We start from the raw sequence: 23,657 nt of genomic DNA on the forward strand, positions 1-23,657 counted from the left end.
TTAAAGGTATCATGAAAGAAAAAACTGTTTTGGAGGGGTGCCTGGATGGCTCAGTCAGTTGAACATCCAACTCTTGGTTTCGGCTCAGGTCATGATCTCATAGTTCGTGGGTTCAATCCCTGTATGGGGCTCCACACTGACAGCAAAGAGCCTGCTTGGGATTCTCTCTCTCCCTCTCTCTCTGCCTCTTCCCCTCTTGCTCTTGCTCTCAAAACAAATAAATAAACTTAAAAAAATTGTTTTCGAAACTTGATCAAGAGATAAATAATAGGGGCGCCCGGGTGGCTCAGTTAAGTGTCTGACTTTGGCTCAGGTCATGACCATGCGGCTTGTGAGTTCAAACCCCACATCGGGCTCTGTGCTGGCAGCTCAGAGCCTAGAGCCTACTTTGGATTCTGTGTCTCCCTCTCTCTCTGCCCCCTCCCCTGCTCACATTCTGTCTCTCTCAAAAATACACAAACATTTAAAAGAAGAGAGAAATAATAAAATGAAGAATAAACTTACATAAAACTTATCAGAAGACCTAAATTCAAATACATTAGCAATCACAAAAACTATAAAAAAATTAAATTCACCTAATGAATAAAGATCCTCAAATTGGATTCTTTTTAAGAATCAAGCTTTGGGGCGCCTGGGTGGCTCAGTCGGTTAAGCGGCCGACTTCGGCTCAGGTCATGATCTTGCGGTCTGTGAGTTCGAGCCCCGCATCGGGCTCTGTGCTGACAGCTCAGAACCTGGAGCCTGTTTCAGATTCTGTGTCTCCCTCTCTCTGACCCTCCCCCGTTCATGCTCTGTCTCTCTCCGTCTCAAAAATAAATAAACGTTAAAAAAAAATAAAATAAAATAAAAATTTTTAAAAATAAAAAAAAATAATCAAGCTCTGTAAGTGAATTTTTAAAATGATGCAATTAAAACATAAGGACCTAAAAAAAACAGAATAAAGCAACAGAAAAACATATGTCACCAGGTAAATGTAGGCCAAAAGGAATTGAACCTAAAACAACATGTATGAGGTCTTTCTCCATAGCACTGACCAGAATAGCAACATTGCTACAAACCATGGGAATCAACAACTGGGTGGAATCACGGAAGGGAACCACAGAGGCCCTAATAAATGAGCTCCTTTAGACGATTTTTGGGAAAGAGAAGTACTCTCCAAACTTCTGCTAATTTGATTAATGCAACTAAACACTAAATTCAGCTGTGTGCTTTTTATTTTTTATTTTTTTTAATAATTTATTGTCAAGTTAGCTAACATACAGTGTATACAGTGTACTCTTGGCTTCGGGACTAGATTCCTGTGATTCATCACTTACCATAAGCTGTGTGCCTTTTAAAGAACCAAGGCAAGAAGGGGACAGAAGAAGAGGGGGACATGATGGGTTACATAGAAATCCTTGTATTATAAAGGGAAAAATTAAAAAAATAAAAATAAAAAATAAAAGTGTAAAAAAAATAATTAAAAAAATAAAGGGAAAAATTATTTTGTTGAGAAAAACTAGTTTCTTGACATTCAGTCATAGGATTTTATTGCCAAGAGAAATATGATGACCAAAGATTTCAGCTATAGTTTTTCTTTTTTTTTTTTTTTTTTTCAGCTATAGTTTTTCTTTAAAAAAGAAACAAAGAAGCAAACAAACAAAAAAAGAAAAAAAAAAAGGGAAGAAAAATATGTTTGTAGCTTTTCTTATTTTGACCTTTCACCTTAACCTTCCCTGTGACAAAGTGAAGGGAGACAAGCTTACAGAGTTGAGCTTTCATACTCCAGAGGAGAGACTGGCTAGCACACCAACTGGTCTCTCAGTTATCCACTATCTCACTCAGTTGTTTCTCCACATACAACAGTAAATTCAAGAGTGATTCCATGATGAATGCAAACAAGCTGATTATTGCAGAAATAAAACAATCCATATATACTCTCACCCTGCATGCCAAGACTGACTTCCAGAACAAATATAACTAGACTGATTTTTTTTTTAATTTTTTTCTAACATTTATTTATTTTTGAGACAGAGAGAGACACAGCATGAATGGGAGAGGGGCAGAGCGAGAGGGAGACACAGAATCGGAAGCAGGCTCCAGGCTCTGAGCCATCAGCCCAGAGCCCGATGCAGGGCTCGAACTCGCAGACCACGAGATCGTGACCTGAGCTGAAGTCGGATGCTTAACCGACTGAGCCACCCAGGCGCCCCTAGACTGATTTTTTTAAGCCTCCTACATATTACATTCCATCATAATCTAAATAATCTAATCTAAATAATCTAAACACTTTAAATACTTTACATTTTTCATTAGCAGTTCAATTAACAGGCTAAAATGCATACCCTTCAATATACACAAACATTATTACAAATACCTAAGACACTTACAAAGGGAGGGAGAGGAAAGGAAATCATTAATACCTGAAGTCGTAGAAGATTCAGTGTTGCCACAGCCATACATTCTTTCTCTTGAGGTGGAGGCCAGTCAGCAGTGCCGTCCATCCCCTCACTCACTTGCCGTAGTAGGAGGTCCAGCTGCTCAAAAGTCATTGAGCAGATATCTACCACAAAAGGGACACGGAGGCCAATGGACCACTCAGAACAAGATGACCAAGCAAAACTCTATTGAAGAAACAAAACAACCTAAAATGAATTCACACATTCAGTTCTTGGACTGTTTCACAGAAAAGATTCACCATTATGAATTATGAAGATGCTTTAAATTATTACTTATTCATACCTCTAATTGTCCCCAATACAAATGTACTTTCATGGTTGTCTAGTTTATACACTATCAGCTTCCAATCTTCTCTCTCATTTTAGGACCCAATCTCATTGTGCCACAAATAAAAAGATACAACGTTTATAATCTTTTCACTCTCAAAATTATTAATGCACACTAATAGATAACAGTGAGGATCATAATCTACTTGAACAGTTACAAATAACTGTAAGTAAATAATGAAAGGTTAGGTATATTTAATCTCTAAAGCAACCACTAAAAAACTACACAAAGAGACAACTCAGTAAGTTAAGATGGAGTACTAAAAATTATTCAAACAACCCAAAAGAAGTCAGGAAAAGATAAAGGAATAAAAAAAGAGAGCAAACAAAACCTCACAATGGTAGAAATAAATCTAACTTATAAATAATTAAATTAAATGTAAATGGTCTAAACATACTAACAAAAAGTAGAAATTGTCAGGAGGTATGAAAACCAAAATCTAACTATATGGTATCAACAAGAAATCTACCTTAAATATAAAGATTAAAAAAGTTTAAGTAAAGGAATAGAAAATGGCTATATTAATATCAAACAAAGCAAACTTCAGAGACAGGAAATTACCAGGGCTAAACAGAGACATTATACAATGATAAAAGGGTCAATTCACAAGAAGACAGAACAATGTTGAATGATATGTACCTAACAACAGAACCACAAAACACACGGCAGTAAAAACTGGCAGAAATGAAAGAAACAGATAAATCCAAAAATATAGTTGAAGACAGCAAAATTATCCTAATAACATAGAACAAAGAGAGATAAAAAAAAGTAAAACTTTAAAAGAAACTAATAAAACCATCAATGAACTAGATCAAACTGACACTTACTAGAAAACCACAACAGAATACAGTCATATTTAAAATATTTAATCATAAAATATTTCTTACCTATATAAAAAAATTGAAATCATAGAATATGTTCTCTGAACATAATCAAATTAAGCTTCTTACAAACCAACAGAAACTAGAAGCCAATAAGAATAACCTAGATGTAAATAACTAGAAAAATCTCTTAAGCATTTGAAAACTAAACAACAGGTTTCTACATTCCAATTAAAAATGGTTACATTTTGATTCTAAAGTAGCCTGCAAAGAATTAAGTATGTTTATGGTAAAACCTACAGCAGCCACTAAAAAGAAACTATATAAAGAAATAAAGTCAAATTCAAATAAATAAAGTGGAATATTAAAAAATGTTCATATACTCCCAAAAAAGGCAGGAAAAGCACAATAGAGGAATAACAGAACAAACAAAAGCCAACAAGAAAATGAAAGACTCAAATCTACGTACGTCAAAAATTGGAGTAAAAATAAATGATCTAAATAAATATATCAATTAAAAGACAGATTGACTCAAGCATTTTTTTTTAAATGCACCTATACACGGTACCCAAGAAACTCACTATACACATAATGAGACATGTGGGTTAAAAGTAAAAGATATAAATCTAACAAAACATGTCAAAGACTTATATACTGAAAATGCTAATAAATGAAATCAAAGAAAATGTAAATAAATATCTAGACATACCATTTTCATTGATTGGAAGACTAAATATAGCAAAACTGCCAATTCTCCAAAAATTGATGACAGGTTAAATACAATTCCTATTAAAGTCCAAGCAAGATGTTTTTGCTGACATAGACAAGACTATTCTAAATTTTATATGGAAAGGGAAAGGAACTAGAATATTGACTTCTTATATAACCTCAATAAACAAAACCCATGACACTGGCAAATTCCTACAATAATTATTTCAATTTTTAATTTTTTTTCAATTAAAAGAATGGAAAAGTTACAGTATGCAAACACTATTAAATAAAAAGCAAGGAGCCTCTGGGTGGCTCAGTCAGTACTTAACACTTAGTCTGACTCTTGATTTTGGCTCTTGAGTCTGAACTCAAAGTTCATGGAATCAAGCCCCGCATTGGGCTCTGTGCTAGGCGCGGAGTCTGCATAAGATACTCTCTCTCCCTCTCTCTCTGCCCCTCCCCCCATTCACATGCATGCTCTCCCAAAATAAACCTAATAAAATTTTTACAAAATAAATGAAAAATGAAGCACCTACACTAAAATCAGACAAAACAGACTTCAGAGCAAAGAAAAAGAAGGATAAAGGGGGCATACTGTATAATGCCCTTGGCCAATTCATCAAGATGACAAAGCAACCCTAAATGTGCACATATCTTAAAAAAAGGAAAAAAAAAAAAAAAAAGAGCTTCAAAATCTATGAAACAAGAACTGACAAACCCATCCTAAAATGTACATGGAATCTCAAGTGACCCCAAATAAACAAAATAATCTTGAAACAGAGAACAAAACTGGAAAACTCACAACTCCTAATTCAAAGCCTACTACACTACGAAGCTACAGTAATCACAACAGCATGGTCCTGGCATAAAGTACCAATGAAATACTGGCATACAGACCAATGAAACAGAATGGAGAGCCCAGAAATAAGCCATTACCTATACAGTAAAGTGATTTTTGATAAGTGCCAACACCATTCAATGGGGAAAGAACAATCTTTTCTACAAAAGGTGCTGGGAAAACTGCAAAGCAACCAAATTGGATCATTACCTTATACCATATACAAAAATTAACTTAGAGTGGATCAAAGACCAAAACATAAAAGCTAAAACTATAAAACTTTTAGAAGAAAACACTGGGTGAAATCTACATAACAACAGATTTCTTGAATATATATAACACCAAAAGCATAGACAACATAAGAAAAAATAAAGTAGACTTACTCAAAATTAAAAACTTGTGTGCATCAAAGGACACTATCAACAAAATGAAAAGACAAGCACAGAATGGGGAAAAAAAATAGCTGTAAATCATATACCTGATAAGGGATTAATATCCACAATACATCAAGAACTCCTACAATTCAAGAAAAAATTCAAAAAGGGGCAAAGGACTTAATCAACATTTCCTCAAAGAAGATATACAAATGGTCAATACACACATAAAAAAATGCTCAACATCTTTTCTATTAGGGAAGTGCAAATCAAAACCACAGTGTGATACCACTTCATACACACAAGGATGGCTTCAAACAATCAAAGAAAGAAAACCAGAAAATAACCAGGGTTGGCCAAAAAAAAAAGTGGAGAAACTGAAACCCTTGTGCCTATCTGGTGGGAATGTAAAAATCATGCAGCTGCTGTAGAAAACAGTTTGACAGTTCCTCAAATTCCTCATAATTACCATATGATCCAGCAATTCCACTCCTAGATATATACTCAAACAAACAAAAACAAAAACAAAAACAAAAAAATGAAAGCGTGGACCCAGACACTCAGAGCAACACAATCACAATAGCCAAAGGTACAAAAAAGGAGAAATAAATGAACAAAATGTGGGATATACATATAATGGAATATTATTAAGCCTTTAAAAGGAATAAAATCTTGAAACATGCTCCAACATAGAACAAGCTTAAAAACCTTATGCTTAAAAAAAATTTTAATTAAAAATTAAAAAACTTATGCTAAGTGGAATAAGCCAGACACAAAAGGTCAAATATTATATGATTATACTTATATAAGGTATCTTGAATAGGCAAATTCACAGAAACAGAAAGTAAATTTGAGGTTACTAGGGGCCAAAGGGAAGAGAAAAGGAGAGTAATGTTTAATGGGTACAGAATTTTTGTTTAGGATGATGACAAAGTTCTGGAGATGGATAACAATGATGGTTACACAGTCTCACGAATATACTTAATGCCACTCTATAGTCAACCATAATTTTTTTAATGACCAAAAGCACTGATATTAAAAAAAAATAAAACTGATAGAGCCAAAAGAAATGGAGAAATCCATAATTGTACTTGGAAATACCAACACTATCCTCCTAGAAAGAGATAGAAGCAGACAGAAAATCAGCAAGGATATACAACAATTGAATACCATCAATGAACTGGATTTAATGGACATTTATAGAACACTTCACCCAACAACAGCAAAATACATGGACAACAAAATACATAACCCTTTTTAAGCACACACACAGAACATTCACTTAAGAGAACATATCCTGAGACACAAATCTTAACAAACCTAGAAGAATTGAAATCATATAGTTTGTTCCCTAACCACAATAAAATTAAATGAGGAACAGTAAGAGAATGATACTAGTACAATCTCCAAACACTTTAAAATTAAATGACACAATAATACATAGGTCACAGAGCAATTCTCAAAAGAAATTAGAGAGTATATTGAACTGAACAAAAACAAAATACATCAAAATGTGTGAGTGCAAATTTGCACTACTTAGAGGGAAATTACAGCATCAACTGCTTAAATATTACAAAAGAAGAAAGGTCTAAAATTAACCTAGGCTTTTTCTTGAAGAAACTAAAAATAGAAAAGTGTGAACCCAAAGCAAGCTGAAAGGGAAAAAAAATAACAAAGAGAAGAAGCCAATGAAATTGAAAGCAAAAAACAAAGGGAAGTTTTTTGAAACTAAAAGTTCTTTAAAAAGATCAATAAAATGGATAAATATCTAGGCAAAACTGACAAAGAAACACAAACACACACACACAAATTACTAATATCTGTAATGAAAGAGAATATATTAATACAGACCCCAAAGACTTCAAAAGGTTAGTAAAAGAATACTAGGGATATCTTTATACACAAAACTCAGACATCTTAGATGAAATGGAACAACTCCTTGAGTGCCACAAATCCATTAAACCTACTCAAGAAGAAACACTCTGAATAGTTCTGTATCTATTAAAGAAACAATTTTTACATAAAAATCTTTTGAGAAAGAAATTTCCTGGCTCAGATGGATTCACCAAAGAAAAAAAAATTTAAAGAAGAAATAACACTAACTCTACACAATCCCTTCTAGAAAACAGAAGAGAAAGGAACACTTTCCAACACTTTTTATGAGACCAGTTTTACCCTGATAAAAAGACACACAGTATAAAACCACAAACCAATTATCTCTGATGACCATCAGCAGAAAAATCCTCAACAATACATTAGCAAATCAAATAAAGCAATATATAAGAAAGAATAATACACCATAACCAAGTGGGGTTTATCTCAGAAATGCAAGGTTTGCTTAATATTTGAAAATCAATTAACATAGTCTACCATATAAACAGACTAAAGAAAGAAAACTACATGATCATATCATTTGAGAAGAAAAAAGTATCTGACAAAATTCAGCATCTATTCAGTATTAAAAAAAAAAACAAACTCTCAAAAAAGTAGGAGTTAAAGGAAACTTCCTTAATCTGACACAAGGCATCTACTAAAAAAAAAAATCCTACAGTTAACATCCTAGCTAATAGTGAAAGACTAAATGCTTTCCCGCTACAAACAGGAACAAGGATTTGCCCTCTTACCACTCTTCAACATCATATTGGAAGTCTTGGCCAGTGCAATAAGGCAAGGGAAAGAAATATAGAAAAAAGACGAAATAAAACTGTGTCTATGTTTCTGAAGAAAACTCAGGGAATTGACACAAAACTCCTAGAACTAATAAGAGAGTTTAGTACAACTACAGGATATAAGAACAACACACACAAGTCAATGGTATTTCAACATCCTAGCAATGAGGGATGGGCAACCAAAATTCTACAAAATATCTAACCAAACTATCTACTCAGTACCTGAGCAGGTCCACAGGCAATTCCAACTATGTGTTTGGTATCCAGTCCCGGCAGCGCAGCAGGTTCTGGTTTGGTCACACGCAAGGTGTCAAAGTGCTGACACTGGTCGTTGCTGCCCCAGCTATGGACCTCACTGTCCTCAGTCAGAGCCAGGCAGTGGGTGGAGCCTGCAGCCACATCAATTACCTTCTTCCCTGAGAGGAAAGATACAATACAGCTTCACACCTGACTTCTGTTGTAGATCATTCAGGTCAGAAGGTATTTAATGTCAACTTCTAAAGGATAATTCATTGCTTTAATACTATGCATAATTCATCTGCTTCATGTATGTTATTAAAACCCTTGTTATGGTTTACTAGCTACAATTTATTAAGACCTGCAGCCTGAAAATTAAACAATGTTAAGGTATGAAAAGGATCTGTTACCTTTTTTTTTTTTTTAATGTTTATTTATTTTTGAGAAAGGGCCTGAGTGGGAGAGGGGCAGAGAGAGGGAGACACAGAATCCAAAGCAGGCTCTAGGCTCTGAGCTATCAGCATAGAGCCCAACACAGGGCTCAAACACACAAACTGCGAGATCCTGACCTGAGCCACAGTCGGACACTCAACTGACTGAGCCACCCAGGCACCCCAGAGCTGTTATTTTTTTTCTCCATATTCAGTTTTTCATTCAGAAAGAGATAAGTGTATTTTTAATTAATCATTAGATCGTATTCTCCTGTCCCAAGTATATGCAAAGTATATCTTTTTTCCTTTCTATTTTTAGAACATTTTAGGATCACAGCAAAATTGAGGAAAAATGCAGAGATTTCCCATATACTCTCCACCCCATGTATAGCCTCCCCTATTATCAAGTATTCACTTTTATTTGCATGTGAATGTTTAATTGTTCCAACACCATTTGTTGAAAAACTCACCTTTGCTTCATTGTATTGCCCTGGCTCCCTTCTCAAAGATCAATTAACTATATTTATGTGGGTCTATTTCTGAGCTCTCTACTTTGTTTCAATGATCAATTTATCTATACTGTAATCAATGTCATACTGTCCTGATTACTGTAGCTTTATATTAAGTTTTGAAGCTGCATAGTGTCAGTCCTCCAACCTGTTCTTGTCCTTCAATACTGTGTTAGCTATTCTAATCTGTTGCCTCTCCACATAAAACTTAGAATCAGTCTGTCAATACCAATATAATAACTTGCTCAGATTTTGATGGAGATTGCATTAAATCTATAGATCAAGCTGGAAAGAACTGACAATATTCAGTCTTCCTATCCATGAACAAAGACTATCTCTCAATTTATTAGTTCTCCTTTGATTTCATTCATCAGTTACATAGTTTTCCTCATATGGCTCTTGTACTTATTTTGTCAGAGTTATACCTATTTATTTCATTCCCTTACTACTAATGTAAATGATATTATGTATTTATTTCAAATTCCACTTCTCAATTGTTGACATATAAAAAAACAAGACTTTGGTATATTAACTTTGTATACTACAACTCTGCTATAATCATTTATTACTTCCAGCTTTTTTGTTAATTCTTTCAGATATTCTACATAGACTTTTATGTCATCTGTGAACAAAATTTCTTCCTTCTCAATCTGCATTCCTTTACTATTCTTTCATTGTCTTACTGCATTAGCTAGAACTTCCAGCATGATTCTGAAAAGAGATGATGGTGAGATGAGACATCTTTTCCTTGTACCTGATCTTAGTGGGAAGGATTCAAGTTTCTTACCATAAGGTATAATGTTAGCTGTAGGATTTTTATAGATATTCTTTATCAAGTTAAAGAATTCCTGGTTTATTGAGAGTTTTTAGTAGGAATAGGTATTGAATTTTATCAAATGTTTTTTCTGCATCTATTGATATGATCATGTGATTTTTCTTATCCCTCTCTTGATTTGATGGATTACATTGATTTTTGGATGCTGAATTAGCCAATCTTGCATATGCAGAATAAACTCAACTTAGTGGTGATATATAATTCTTTCTATACATTGTTGAATTTGATTTGTTAATATTTCATTGAAGATTTCTGCATCTATATTCATGAGAGATGTTGGTCTGTAATTTTTTTATAATGTCTTTGTCTGGCTTTGATATTAGGGTAGTGCTGGCCTCATAGAATGAGTTAATAAGTATTCCCTTTGCTTCTCTCCTCTGAAACAGAGATTATAGAGAATTGGTATAATTTCTCCCTCTTCCTTATATGTTTGGGAGAATTCACCAGTAAACCCATCTGGGCCTCACGCTTTCTGAAAGTTATCAATTATTGACTCAATTTAATAGATATAGGCCGATTCAGTTTGTCTATTTCTTCTTATATGAGTTTTGGCAAATTGTGTCTTTTAAAGAATTGGTTCACTTCATCTACATTACAAAATATGGGGACATAGAGTTGTTCTTAGTATTCCTTTATCATCTTTATAAAGTTCAAAGGATCTGTAGTATGTCTTCTCTCTCATTTCTCATCATACAGTGTTTGTCTTTCTCTGTCTGACCTATTTACTTAGCATAATGCCCTCAAGGTCCATCCATGTTAACACAAATGGAAGAATTACCTTCTTTTCTGTGGCTGAATAATATTCCATTATACTGCATTTTCTTTATCCACTCATCTATCAATGGACACTTAGGTTGTTTCCATATCTTGGTTACTGTGAATAATGCTGCAATGAACAGGAGGATGCAGGTACCTTTTTGAGTTAGCATATTTATTTCCTTCAGATAAATACTCAGAAGTGGAACAGGTGGATCACATGGTAGTTGGTTTTTTTGTTTGTTTGTTTAATTTTTGCAAAGCCTCCTTACTGTTTTCCATGGTGGCTGTACCAATTTACATTCCCATCAACAGTGCACAAGAGTTTCTTTTCCTCCACATCCTCACCAACACTAGTTATTTCTTATCTTTTTGATAATAGCCATTCAAACAGGTATGAGGTGATATCTCACTGTGGTTTTGATCTGCATTTACCCTGAAGATTACTGACATTGAGTACCTTTTCGTACACCTGATGGCTATCTATAAGCCACCTTTGGAAAAATGTCTACTCAGATCCTCTGCCCAATTTTTCAACAAATTGGTTTTGGAGGTTTTGTTTTGTTTTGTTGCTATTGAATTGTATGAGTCCTTTATATATTTTGGATATTAATCCTTTATCCCATATATGATTTACAAATATTTCCCCCATTCTATACGTTGCCTTTTCATTTTGTTGATGGTTTCCTTTCCTGAACACAAAGATTACTAACTTTAGATCTTTCTTCTTTTATAATACATGAATTCAGTGCTATAAATATCTTTCTAAGCACTGCTTTCACAGCATCCCACAAATTTTGGTAAGTTGTTTTCATTTTCATTTAGTTCAAAATATTTTAAAATTTCTCTTGAGAGTTTTTTGTTTGACCATGTGTTATTTGGAAGTTTAGTGTTTATTTTTTAATATTTTTTTAATGTTTATCTATTTTTGAGAGAAACAGTGTGTGAGTATGCACAAGCAGGAGAGAGAGAGAGGAAGACAGAGAATCCCAAGTGGGCTCTGAGCTGACAGCAGACAGCCCAATGTGGGGCTGGAGCCCACAAACCGTGAGATCATGACCTGAACCAGTCAGATGCTTAACTGACTTAGCAACCCCGGCATCCTGGAAGTTTATCTCCATGTACTTGGGGATATTTCAGCTATCTTTTATTGATTTTTAGTTTAATTATACTGTAGTCTGACAGCAGACATTGTTTGATCTCCCTTCTTTTAAATATGTTAAGGGGTGTTTTATAGCCCACATTGTGGGCTATCCTGATGAATATCAAAGTACCCTCTTCATTAAGGAAGTTTTCTAAGACAAAAATCTTTTTTCTAAAGTCAAATAATACATTTTTCCTATTTAAATAGTGCTATCCAAGTATTATATTTTTGCTTAATAGTAAGTCTAACATGACCAGCACAAGGAATGTCTTCAGAAATGTCAACATAAAAAATAATTCAGCTGCAAAATTCTACTAGAGTAAGGAGAACAATTCTAAGAGCCTATGATAAGTTGACAACAACCAAAATGTACCAAAAATTATTTAAATATTTTCATGATAAGTTTTCTCTGTATCTAATAAATGTTGCTGAGGAAGCATATTTCCTTAGCTAAGTGAAAAAAATATAAACAAGAAAGGCTAACAAAATTTAAACATAGCTCCATAATATAAACCAACTGTATTACCCTACAACTTATCTCAGAAACTTAGAAAACAATAGACACCATAAAACTTTGTCATCAGGAAAGAAACTATCAAGTCCTATGTAAAAGTCTCCCTTTAAACTCCCTTGACAAAAAAGCAAAAACATAAAGTAGGATCCAGCACAGAGATCCAACAAACTTCATCCTTCATGCCAAACACAGGCCAAGGGTTGTTTCTATGAATAAAGCCATAACATAGCCAGGACCATTTGTTTACATATTGTCCATGGCTACTTTTGGGGTACAAAAGCAGAAAAAGAGTAGTTGAGACATACAGTGTATGGTACTCAAAGCTAAAATACTTATGGTCTAGGTCCTTTAGGAAAACAGTCTGCTCACCTCTTAGATAAAGCACTACAAGCCCCACCTGATAAACCTATCACCAACCTCTCCCACACTTCAGAAGGCACCTGCAAAGCACACCTACATGCCTGGGCTCCCATTCTATCTAGAATGCATGCTAGATGCCCTTGAAACCAAATAAGCAGGATTCACCTATCAAGGATAATTTCAAATGAGACCACTCTAGGCACACCAATCCTATCTCCCACTGTGCTCCCACAGCACTATATACACCCGTCATCTTAGCAGTGTCTACAGTATAACTACAGGTGACCTCACCAACAGAAGTTAATCTCACTAAGGCCAGCTTACATAGTGATGAATAGATGCCTGGCACCAATATTTGTAAAACTGAACAAATTTCAAAATAAATCTGGTGAGAATAATTCTACACCATTTTTGAATAGAAACAAAACCATTTTCCATTTATAATCTATACCTATAAAAATGTGGGTAAAAGCCTTCTAATGATGAGTTAATTTGTGAAATATTAGGTAAATAAAGACCTACAAACTTTAAAAGATTGCTAAAGAAAAAGCTTCAAAAGGTTTTAAAAGTTTTCATTTTGCACTTACCTTGCAAGCCTTCCAAGAGTTTGGGATAACGAACATGTTCCTCTGTTCCATGCCCTAGTCTCTGATTGTCACCTTTTCCCCATGAATAAACCTGGCCATCTTTCGTCAAAGCGATAGAAAACTGACTTCCACATCGGACTTTCACAACATCCAAGTCTTGAAGCTTTTCAATAAGCTTTGGTGTTTTGCAGCCATCACTACCACCTCTGCCCAATTTTCCATAGTCACCATCTCCCCAAGACCACACCTGACCTAAAAAATACAAATATATTTAAGTAAAAATAACTGTACATCTGAATGCAACTTCTAAGTGGCTGAAAATACTCAATATAACCAATAACATAAATCTAGACTTATATATATAGTATAATAACTATAATAACAATAACCAGGTGACCGCTTACCAAATGAAATCTAGTTTATACTTCAGGTTGATACAGAAGCAATAGGAAAAGGAAAGCTGGGTGTGGTTTTTTGTTTTTGTTTTTAGCTAAAAGAATAATAAAGTCCTGACCCTTACTAGTTTGTGCTCAATGATTGGGTTCAGTTCAACCAAGTAGTGAAAACAGAACAAAAGACCCACTGCCTCCATAAAATACTATAACTGGACCCATTAAACACCGCTGTAGTTCCCTGACCACTCTCTCTCAAGTCTGCCTGCACACTGTTCCTGTCATGCTGACCTCAAGTCAACTGCAGGACGGCATTTCTTTCTAATAATGTTTGTGAGTATAATCTAATTAAATATTATATAAAGCAATAAATTACAAAAATATGTTTGTTTTATATTTACTCTGATAATTTGCAAAAGTCAATAAATATGAATTATTAAAAAAGAAACCTGCTAAATTAGGTGCAGGTGAAAACTGTAGAAAAGAAACGAGAAGAAATATAAAAGAAGAAATTACATCACTCCATAAGTGACTAAGTTTTTTTTTCTTTTTTTTTTTAAAGAGAGAGAGCACACGAGCAGGGAAGAGAGGTAGTAGAGGATGAGGGGAAGAGAGACACAGAGAGAGAGAGAGAGAGAGACAGAATCTTAAGCAGGCTCCACACTCAGTGCAGAGCTCGATTTCACAACCATGAGATTGTGACCTGAACCAAAATCAAGAGTCGGACAATCAACCGACTGAGCCACCCAGACACTCCTCCATTCTATTTTAAATAATCTAAAGATCAGCAAATTTTTAAAAATATTTTTTAATGTTTATTTATTTATTTTGAGAGAGAGAGCAGGGGAGGGGCAGAGAGAGGGAGAGAGAGAATCCCAAGCAGACTCCACACTGCCAGCACAGAGCTCGATGCAGGGCTCAATCCCACAAACCGTGAAATCATGACCTAAGCCAAAATCAAGAGTCAAATGCTTAGCTAGCTGAACAACCTAGGCGCCCCAGCAAACTTTTTGTTAGAGCCCAGAAGGTAAGTATTTTTAGGCTTTGTGGGCAATGTGGTCTCTGTTACAATTATCTAATTGTTCCCCTGTCATAGGAAAGCAGCCACAGATAATACATAAGCAAGGTGGCATTCCAATATCAGTCTATTTGCAAAAACAGTCAATCCCTGATCTAAAACTGTATATGATACACTAGCAGGTGGTCAGTGAAAGAAAAATAGCAATGTTCATTCAACTCAGCAGACCCATACACAATTATCAAAGAATATGCATATACTACATGCCTTGCAAAATGCCTGTTGTTCACATAGCCCAGCCCACAATTCCCACTTTCTCCAATTTTTTTCAGTGAGCCTGTCATCCAGGACCAGACCTAACAGGCAAGCAGGCTTCTACTATACCAGTCTTCTCAAAGAATAGTAACATACCAGGGACATTTCCCTTTATAACACCCACACCAAAGAAACACCAGTGTGAGGTAAACAGCATGCACAGTTTCCAATCAAGGCAATTTAGTCAACACTTTACACAGTTTTACTTATGTAGCAGTTTCACACTAAGAATTCAAGAACAAGCCCTAATAAGGCTTACTTAAGAAAAAACTTCCTTGTTAAGAGTTTTATAAAATATTATCAATCACTCGACAATGGACACTTAAAAACAAGACGTCAAACTGAAAGCTTCATGCTAGAAGAGAACTTTCAGATGACTAATGAGACCATTTTTCTCTAAGACTCATAGAAGCAGAAGAAAGATGACTCTATGCCTATCCTTTAGTGGGAATAGGTGTGGGGAGGGAAGGGGCCCTATGTGGACATGAAGATAACTGAAATTATTTTTGTCCTCTTACTAAAGAAATTCCCAGAAGTAAGTCAATTCCCAATCTGCCATTCAACTTCTGCAGGAAGAGGGCAGACAGGCTCCCCAGCTGATTTTGACAGATCACCACGATTCTGAGGACAGACCCTCACAACATTAACAAATAACAGTTTAAAATATCAATCTAATTCTAACCGTTAAACCTAATATACGCTCAAAAAAAAGCAAAATGAGTACAGTCTCACTAATGAAGACAAATACAAAAGTATAATCAAAAACAAGCCAACAATGTAGCTTCATACTCTGAATCCACACAGACAAAAGCAGGATTCACCACAGGGAATCAAAGATAGCTAGACGTTAAGAAACATAATAACCAGAAACAATTCATAATGTCAGTTATTCTACTGTAACTCTCATTTTATATTAAGAAAATAAAATCCACAGGGGTGCCTGGGTACCTTAGCCAGTTGAGCATACGACTTCACCTTAGGTCACGGTCCCCCAGTTCGTGAGTTCGAGCCCCACATCAGGCTCTGAGCTAACAAACAGCTCAGAGCCTGGAGCCTGCTTGGGATTCTGTATCTCTCTCTCTTTCTCTCTCTCTCCCCCGCCTCTACTCATGGTCTGCCTTTCTCTGTCTCTCAGAAATAAATAAGGTTTTCCAAACAAACAAAAACTGAAGGAATTCATCACCACTAACCCAGCCCTACAAGAGATCCTAAGGGGGATTCTGTGAGTGAAATGTTGCAAGGACCACAAAGTACCAGAGACATCACTGCAAGCATGAAACCTACACACATCACAATGACTCTAAACCCCTATCTTTCAATAACAACACTGAATGTAAATGGACTAAATGCTCCAACCAAAAGACATAGGGTATCAGAATGGATAATGAAACAAGACCCATCTATTTGCTGTCTACAGGAGACTCATTTTGAGACCTGAGGACACCTTCAGATTGAAAGTGAGGGGATGGAGAACTATCTATCATGCTACTGGAAGTCAAAAGAAAGCTGGAGTAGCCATACTTATATCAGACAAACTAGATTTTAAATTAAAGGCTGTAACAAGAGATGAAGAAGGGCATTATATAATAATTACAGGGTCTATCCATCAAGAAGAGCTAACGATTATAAATGTCTATGCGCCGAATACGGGAGCCCCCAAATATATAAAACAGTTAATCACAAACATAAGCAACCTTATTGATAAGAATGTGGTAATTGCAGGGGACTTTAATACCCCACTTACAGGAATGGAGAGATCATGTAGACACAGGGTCAATAAAGAAACAAGGGCCCTGAATGATACATTGGATCAGATGGACTTGACAGATATATTTAGAACTCTGCATCCCAAAGCAACAGAATATACTTTCTTCTCGAGTGCGCATGGAACATTCTCCAAGATAGATCACATACTGACTGGGTCACAAAACAGCCCTTCATAAGTATAAAAGAAGTGAGATCATACCATGCACACTTTCAGACCACAGTGCTATGACAGTTGAAATCAACCACAGGAAAAAGTCTGGAAAACCTCCAAAAGCATGGAGGTTAAAGAACAGCCTACTAAAGAATGAATGGGTCAACCAGGCACTTAGAGAAGAAGTTTAAAAATATATGGAAACAAATGAAAATGAAAATACAACAATCCAAATGCTTTGGGATGCAGCATAGGCAGTCCTGAGAGGAAGATACATTGCAATCCAGGCCTATCTCAAGAAACAAGAAAAATCCCAAATACAAAATCTAACAGCACACCTAAAGGAAATAGAAGCAGAACAGCAAAGACACCCCAAACCCAGCAGAAGAAGAGAAATAATAAAGATCAGAGCAGAAATAAACAATATAGAATCTAAACAAAACTGTAGAGCAGATCAATGAAACCACGAGTCGTTTTTTTGAAAAAATAAACAAAATTGATAAACCTCTAGCCAGGCTTCTCACAAAGAAAACGGAGAGGACCCAAATAGATAAAGTCATGAATGCAAATGGAATTAGTACAACCAATCCCTCAGAAATACAAGCAATTATCAGGGAATACTATGAAAAATTATATGCCAACAAACTGGACAACCTGGAGGAAATGGACACATTCCTAAGCACCCACACACTTCCAAAACTCAAACAGGAAGAAATAGAAAACTTGAACAGACCCAGAACCAGCGAAAAAATTGAATCAGTTATCAAAAACCTCCCAACAAATAAGAGTCCAGGACCAGATGGCTTCCCTGGGGAATTCTACCATACATTGAAAGCAGAGTTAATACCTATCCTTCTCAAGCTGTTCCAAAAAAATAGAAAGGGAAGAAAAACTTCCAGACTCATTCTATGAAGCCAGCATTACTTTGATTCCCAAACCAGACAGAGACCCAGCAGAAAAAAGAGAACTACAGGCCAATATCCCTGATGAATATGGACGCAAAACTTCTCAATCAGATACTAGCAAATCGAATTCAACAGCATATAAAAAGAATTATACACCATGATCAAGTGGGATTCATTCCTGGGCTGCAGGGCTGGTTCAACACTCACAAATCAATCAACGTGATACATCACGTTAATAAAAGAAAAGAAAAGAACCATATGATCCTGTCAATCGATGGAGAAAAAGCATTTGACCGAATTCAGCATCCTTTCTTAATAAAAACCCTCGAGAAAGTCGGGATAGAAGGAACATACTTAAACATCATAAAAGCCATTTATGAAAAGCCCACAGCTAATATCATCCTCAATGGGGAAAAACTGACAGCTTTCCCCCTGAGACCAGGAACACGACAGGGATGTCCACTCTCACCGCTGCTGTTTCACATAGTGTTGGAAGTTCTGGCATCACCAATCAGACAACAAAAGGAAATCAAAGGCATCAAAATTGGCAAAGATGAAGTCAAGCTTTCAATTTGCAGATGACATGATATTATACATGGAAAACCCGACAGACCCCACCAAAAGTCTGCTAGAACTGATACATGAATTCAGCAAAGTCACAGGATGCAAAATTAATGTACAGAAATCAGCTGCATTCTTATACACTAACAATGAAGCAACAGAAAGCCAAAGAAACTGACCCCATTCACAACTGCGCCAAGAATCATAAAATACCTAGGAATAAACCTAACCCAAGACGTAAAAGATCTGTGTGCTGAAAACTATAGAAAGCCTTATGAAGGAAATCGAAGAAGATACAAGGAAATGGAAAAACATTCCGTGCTCATGGATTGGTAGAATAAATATTGCTAAAATGTCAATCCTACCCAAAGCTATCTACACATTCAATGCAATCCCAATCAAAATTGCACCAGCATTCTTCTTGAAGCTAGAACAAGCAATCCTAAAATTTGTATGGAACCACAAAAGACCCTGAATAGCCAAAGTAATTTTGAAGAAGAAGACGACCAAAGCGGGAGGCATCACAATCCCAGACTTTAGCCTCTACTACAAAGCTGCAGTCATCAAGACAGCATGGTATTGGCACAAAAACAGACACACAGACCAATGGAATAGAATAGAGACTCCAGAATTGGGTCCACAAACGTATGGCCAACTAATCTTTGACAAAGCAGGGAAGAACATCCAATCAAAAAAAGACAGTCTCTTTAACAAATGGTGCTGGGAGAACTGGACAGCAACATGCAGAAGAATGAAACTAGACCACTTTCTTATGCCATTCTCAAAAATAAACTCAAAATGTATAAAGGACCTGAATGTGAGACAGGAAACCATCAAAACCCTAGAGGAGAAATCAGGAAAATACCTCTCTGACCTCAGCCACAGCAATTTCTTACTTGACACATCTCTAAAGGCAAGGGAATTAAAAGCAAATATGAACTATTGGGACCTCATGAAGATAAAAAGCTTCTGCACTGCAAAGGAAACAATCAACAAAACTAAAAGGCAACTGACGGAATGGGAAAAGATATTTGCAAAGGACATATTGGACAAAGGGCTAGTATCCAAAATCTATAAAGAACTCACTAAACTCCACACCCGAAAAACAAATACTCCAGTGAAGAAATGGGCTGGAAACATGAAGAGACACTTTTCTGAAGAAGACATCCAGATGGCCAACAGGCACACGAAAAGATGCTCAATGTCACTCCTCATCAAGGAAATGCAAATCAAAACCACACTCAGATACCCCCTCACGCCAGTCAGAGTAGCTAAAAGGAACAAATCAGGAGACTATAGATGCTGGCGAGGATGTGGAGAAACGGGAACCCTCTTGCACTGTTGGTGGGAATGCAAACTGGTGCAGCCGCTCTGGAAAACAGTGTGGAGGTTCCTCAAAAAATTAAAATAGATCTACCCTATGACCCGGAAACAGCACTGCTAGGTATTTACCCACGGGATACAAGAGTCTGATGCATAGGGGCACTTGTATCCCAATGTTTATAGCAGCACTTTGAATAATAGCCAAATTATGGAAAGAGCCTAAATGTCCATCAACTGATGAATGGATAAAGAAATTGTGGTTTATATACACAATGGAATACCACTTGGCAATGAGAAAGACTGAAATCTGGCCTTTTGTAGCAACATGGATGGAACTGGAGAGTGTTATGCTAAGTGAAATAAGTCATACAGAAAGACAGATACCGTATGTTTTCACTCTTATGTGGATCCTGAGAAACTTAACAGAAGACCATGGGGGAGGGAAAGGAAAAAAATAAAGGGAGGGAAGCAAACCATAAGAGACTCTTAAAAACTGAGAATAAACTGAGGGTTGATGGGGGGTGGGAGGGAGGGGAAAGTGGTATGGGCATTGAGGAGGGCACCTGTTGGGATGAGCACTAGGTGTTGTATGGAAACCAATTTGACAATAAATTTCATATTTTAAAAAAAATTTTTAAATAAAAAAATAAATAAATAAAATAAAATGCCCAAATAGTTAGGATGTAGCTGCTAATTAGCAGTCTGGGCAACAGAAATTAAAAGTCTTATAACTTCTGGACCTCTTCCAAGGACCCAGAGGTGCACACCACTTAAAAATGGACAAAGGGGCAACCATATGAGGTGCACTCTACTCCAAAGCTTACTCCCTCTAGGAAAGCGGCACTCCTCATCCTGAGAACCTGCCCAGGGCAGCATGAGTACTGCATACCATTCTCCGTCACAGCCAGGGTTTGAGCGTCCCCGCTCCCGCATGCCACATCAATGACCTTCAATCCTTTAAGCCCAGCTACCAGCACTGGGATGGCCTCGTCTTCACTGGAGCCTTCAAACAGATAGGACTATCATTAATGTAAGTCCCTCCAAAGAGAAAACCTCCCACCACATGCTCGAGCCAGCTCACAGCAAATGTACCATGGCCTAGTCGGCCGTAGTTCCCTCGGCCCCAGGTGTACAGCTCCCCCTCGGCAGTGATGGCTGCACTATATGTGCTTCCACATGCGATGTGCACCACATGCTTCCCAGCCTGCTTTCCAGAGAAAGCAGAGATCACCTTAGGCTCTTCCAAAGGCCTGTGGAGAGAATGGGAACAAATATGAATGTCCTTCTAAGCATGTCCTATTAGTGTTAGCAAAGAAAATAACTATCAGAATAAACTATCAGAGTGCCAAGACAGTTTGGCCTTTCAGCTGTCTTATGAAATAATTAAGGAACACAGAATTCAAACACGTAACATTTCCATGATTGTGTGTTAATTGGGCACCCAATGCCAAGCATGACATCCAGCAGTAATATCAAAACAGTGTTAAGAGCAGCTTTGTTCACAATGGTCCAAAACAGTGGCCCATCCATAAACAGATCACTCAGCAACAGGGACAAAGCAAGTACTGACACGCCCAACAACTTGGCTGAAGCTCAGGAACTCTGCTAAGTGACAGGGCCAGAAACAAAATACCATATAGTGACAGAGGGCAGATCAGTGGTTGACAGGAACTGGAGGTAGAGAGCAGGAGTTGACTGCAAAGGATCCATAGAAAATAGCAGGGGCAATGGAAATAATTTGTGTCTCAGTTATGGTGCATTTGCTGAAATACTTTAAACTGTTCTCTTAAAATTGATGGATTTGTAAACCTCATACAGATGGTTAAAATTTACACATTTGTTAAATAAATGAGGAGGGAATGAAGGAGCAAGGTTTACTAATCACACTCCAAATTATATTTTACAACTGAAAAGTAGGAGGCAGTAAGAATTCAGCAGGTAGAGGCCTTACTAGTTGGCTCTTCACTTTCAAAACTAGAAAAATACCTTATGCTTTCAATCCATAACATGTTCACTGTGATTGTTAACACCTACTCTAGCCTCTCCAAAAACATGGCATACTAACTTTGTGACCCACTATTCTGGAAAATAAATAAATACACACAGAGGCAGGGGCACATACAGGCACAGGGAGCGCTGAACAACCCTATTCTGATACCATTTCTCCCTCCTGTTCAGCTCAAGTTTCAATCTCCCAAAGTTTCTCTCCAACTCCTATCATCTAGCACTTAACCTCAACTGAGTATTATTTTATTACAAGGTAGTTTTTTTTTTTTTGTAATTTAGTACAAATTACAACTAGCATACTGGAAATAAAAACTAATGCCTCCACCCTGTATCTCCATCCTTTCAAATCCTATGAGCCCTGCCCATCTCATCCCTTTCAGTCCGAGAATAACAATTCTAAATTCTGTAGTTATCATTCCTTTGTTTCTCACCATCGTTTTACCACACTTGTCTGAATCCCTGACAATACTGCCAAGTTTGGAATATTTCTGCTGAATGCTAACACTCAATACACATTGCTCAGCTTTTTTCATGGCTTGGGATTCTACCCAGGGATGTCCAACTGCATCCCATTGCAGTGAGAACAGGCCAGACTCCTCTCAACAGTGCTGTTCATGCCTCTGACCCTCTTCAAGTGCATCTTCAATTCTAATCAAATGCCCAAGTTTTGCTCCACTAGGCTCCACTCAAACCAGCAATATATAAAAGTGTTCCCACCATTCTGTGGCAGCTATGGGTACTCTCCATTTTCACAACATTGCATTTAGAACAATCATTTTGTTTTATTCCTGGTCTCTCACAAAAATCAAAAGCTTCTACAAAATAGGACATTAAGAAATATTTTTGTACCTATGAAAATGAAATGGCTCAAGGAAAGGAGGATCATATCTGATAGAGATATGTTGAAGTGTTTGTGAATGAAGAAACAAGTAGCGTGGGATTTGCTTTAGAAAACTCCACAGTGTGAGGTGTGCCATGTATAGTTAAAACAGGAGTGACAAAAGCTGGAAGCATTCCATCTGAGAGAGAAGAACACGAAGGCCAATTGATGTCATCTTCTGTGCTGTGGGCAGAACTCCCATAGCATCACCCAGGGGCTGACACATCTTGATTGCTTTCTCCACCCTCGCCCTAAATGTCAGAGCAGCTGGAAAACACCCATTCACACTCCTTTTCCACCCTATTTTGGATACAGTAACTCAAAAGAAGAGCAAGTCAATTACAAGAATGGGCCATACATACACAGTGTCCCCATGGCCCAACCGTCCTCCATCCCCACAGCCCCAGGAGTACACCTCTCCGGTGGCTGCCAGAGCCAGGTAGTGGTGACCATCAGAATGGGCAGCAATCTTTACAATGTTTCTGGAGGCAAGACCCTGGACCAGCTGTGGGGCCTAAAAGGATAAAAATAGGAAGAAAATTAGTAAGCAGTCCAAGGACAATGAAAACAGCATGACTCTTCTCACGCATCTTATTTTAACAAACGCTCCTGGAACTGAAAGAACATGAGCCTATGGAGACTGCCAGCCAACTGTCTAGATGCCCTGCCCACTACCAACAGAAGAGTGGGCAGTCTCCAAGAGCTCTGTGACATTACTAGGCCACCTCCACACAATGAAAACTCAACAACCCCAGGTAAAGAGCACCTTTCTTTAACAGGAACATG

At 36.9% G+C, this 23,657-nt stretch overlaps 1 protein-coding gene across 1 annotated transcript in view; it reads right to left on the bottom strand.

Moving 5' to 3' along the window:
- HERC2 (HECT and RLD domain containing E3 ubiquitin protein ligase 2) overlaps nucleotides 1-23,657 on the bottom strand; it is a 268,303-nt gene that overhangs the window by 170,831 nt on the left and 73,815 nt on the right. Inside the window, 6 exon segments of the mRNA XM_007098938.3 lie at nucleotides 2,403-2,603; nucleotides 8,402-8,595; nucleotides 13,553-13,804; nucleotides 20,874-20,987; nucleotides 21,077-21,234; nucleotides 23,234-23,385. Coding sequence (XP_007099000.2) covers nucleotides 2,403-2,603; nucleotides 8,402-8,595; nucleotides 13,553-13,804; nucleotides 20,874-20,987; nucleotides 21,077-21,234; nucleotides 23,234-23,385 — 1,071 coding nt within the window.

The sequence above is a fragment of the Panthera tigris genome, chromosome B3 (assembly GCF_018350195.1).
Source record: "Panthera tigris isolate Pti1 chromosome B3, P.tigris_Pti1_mat1.1, whole genome shotgun sequence".
NCBI lineage: Eukaryota > Metazoa > Chordata > Mammalia > Carnivora > Felidae > Panthera > Panthera tigris.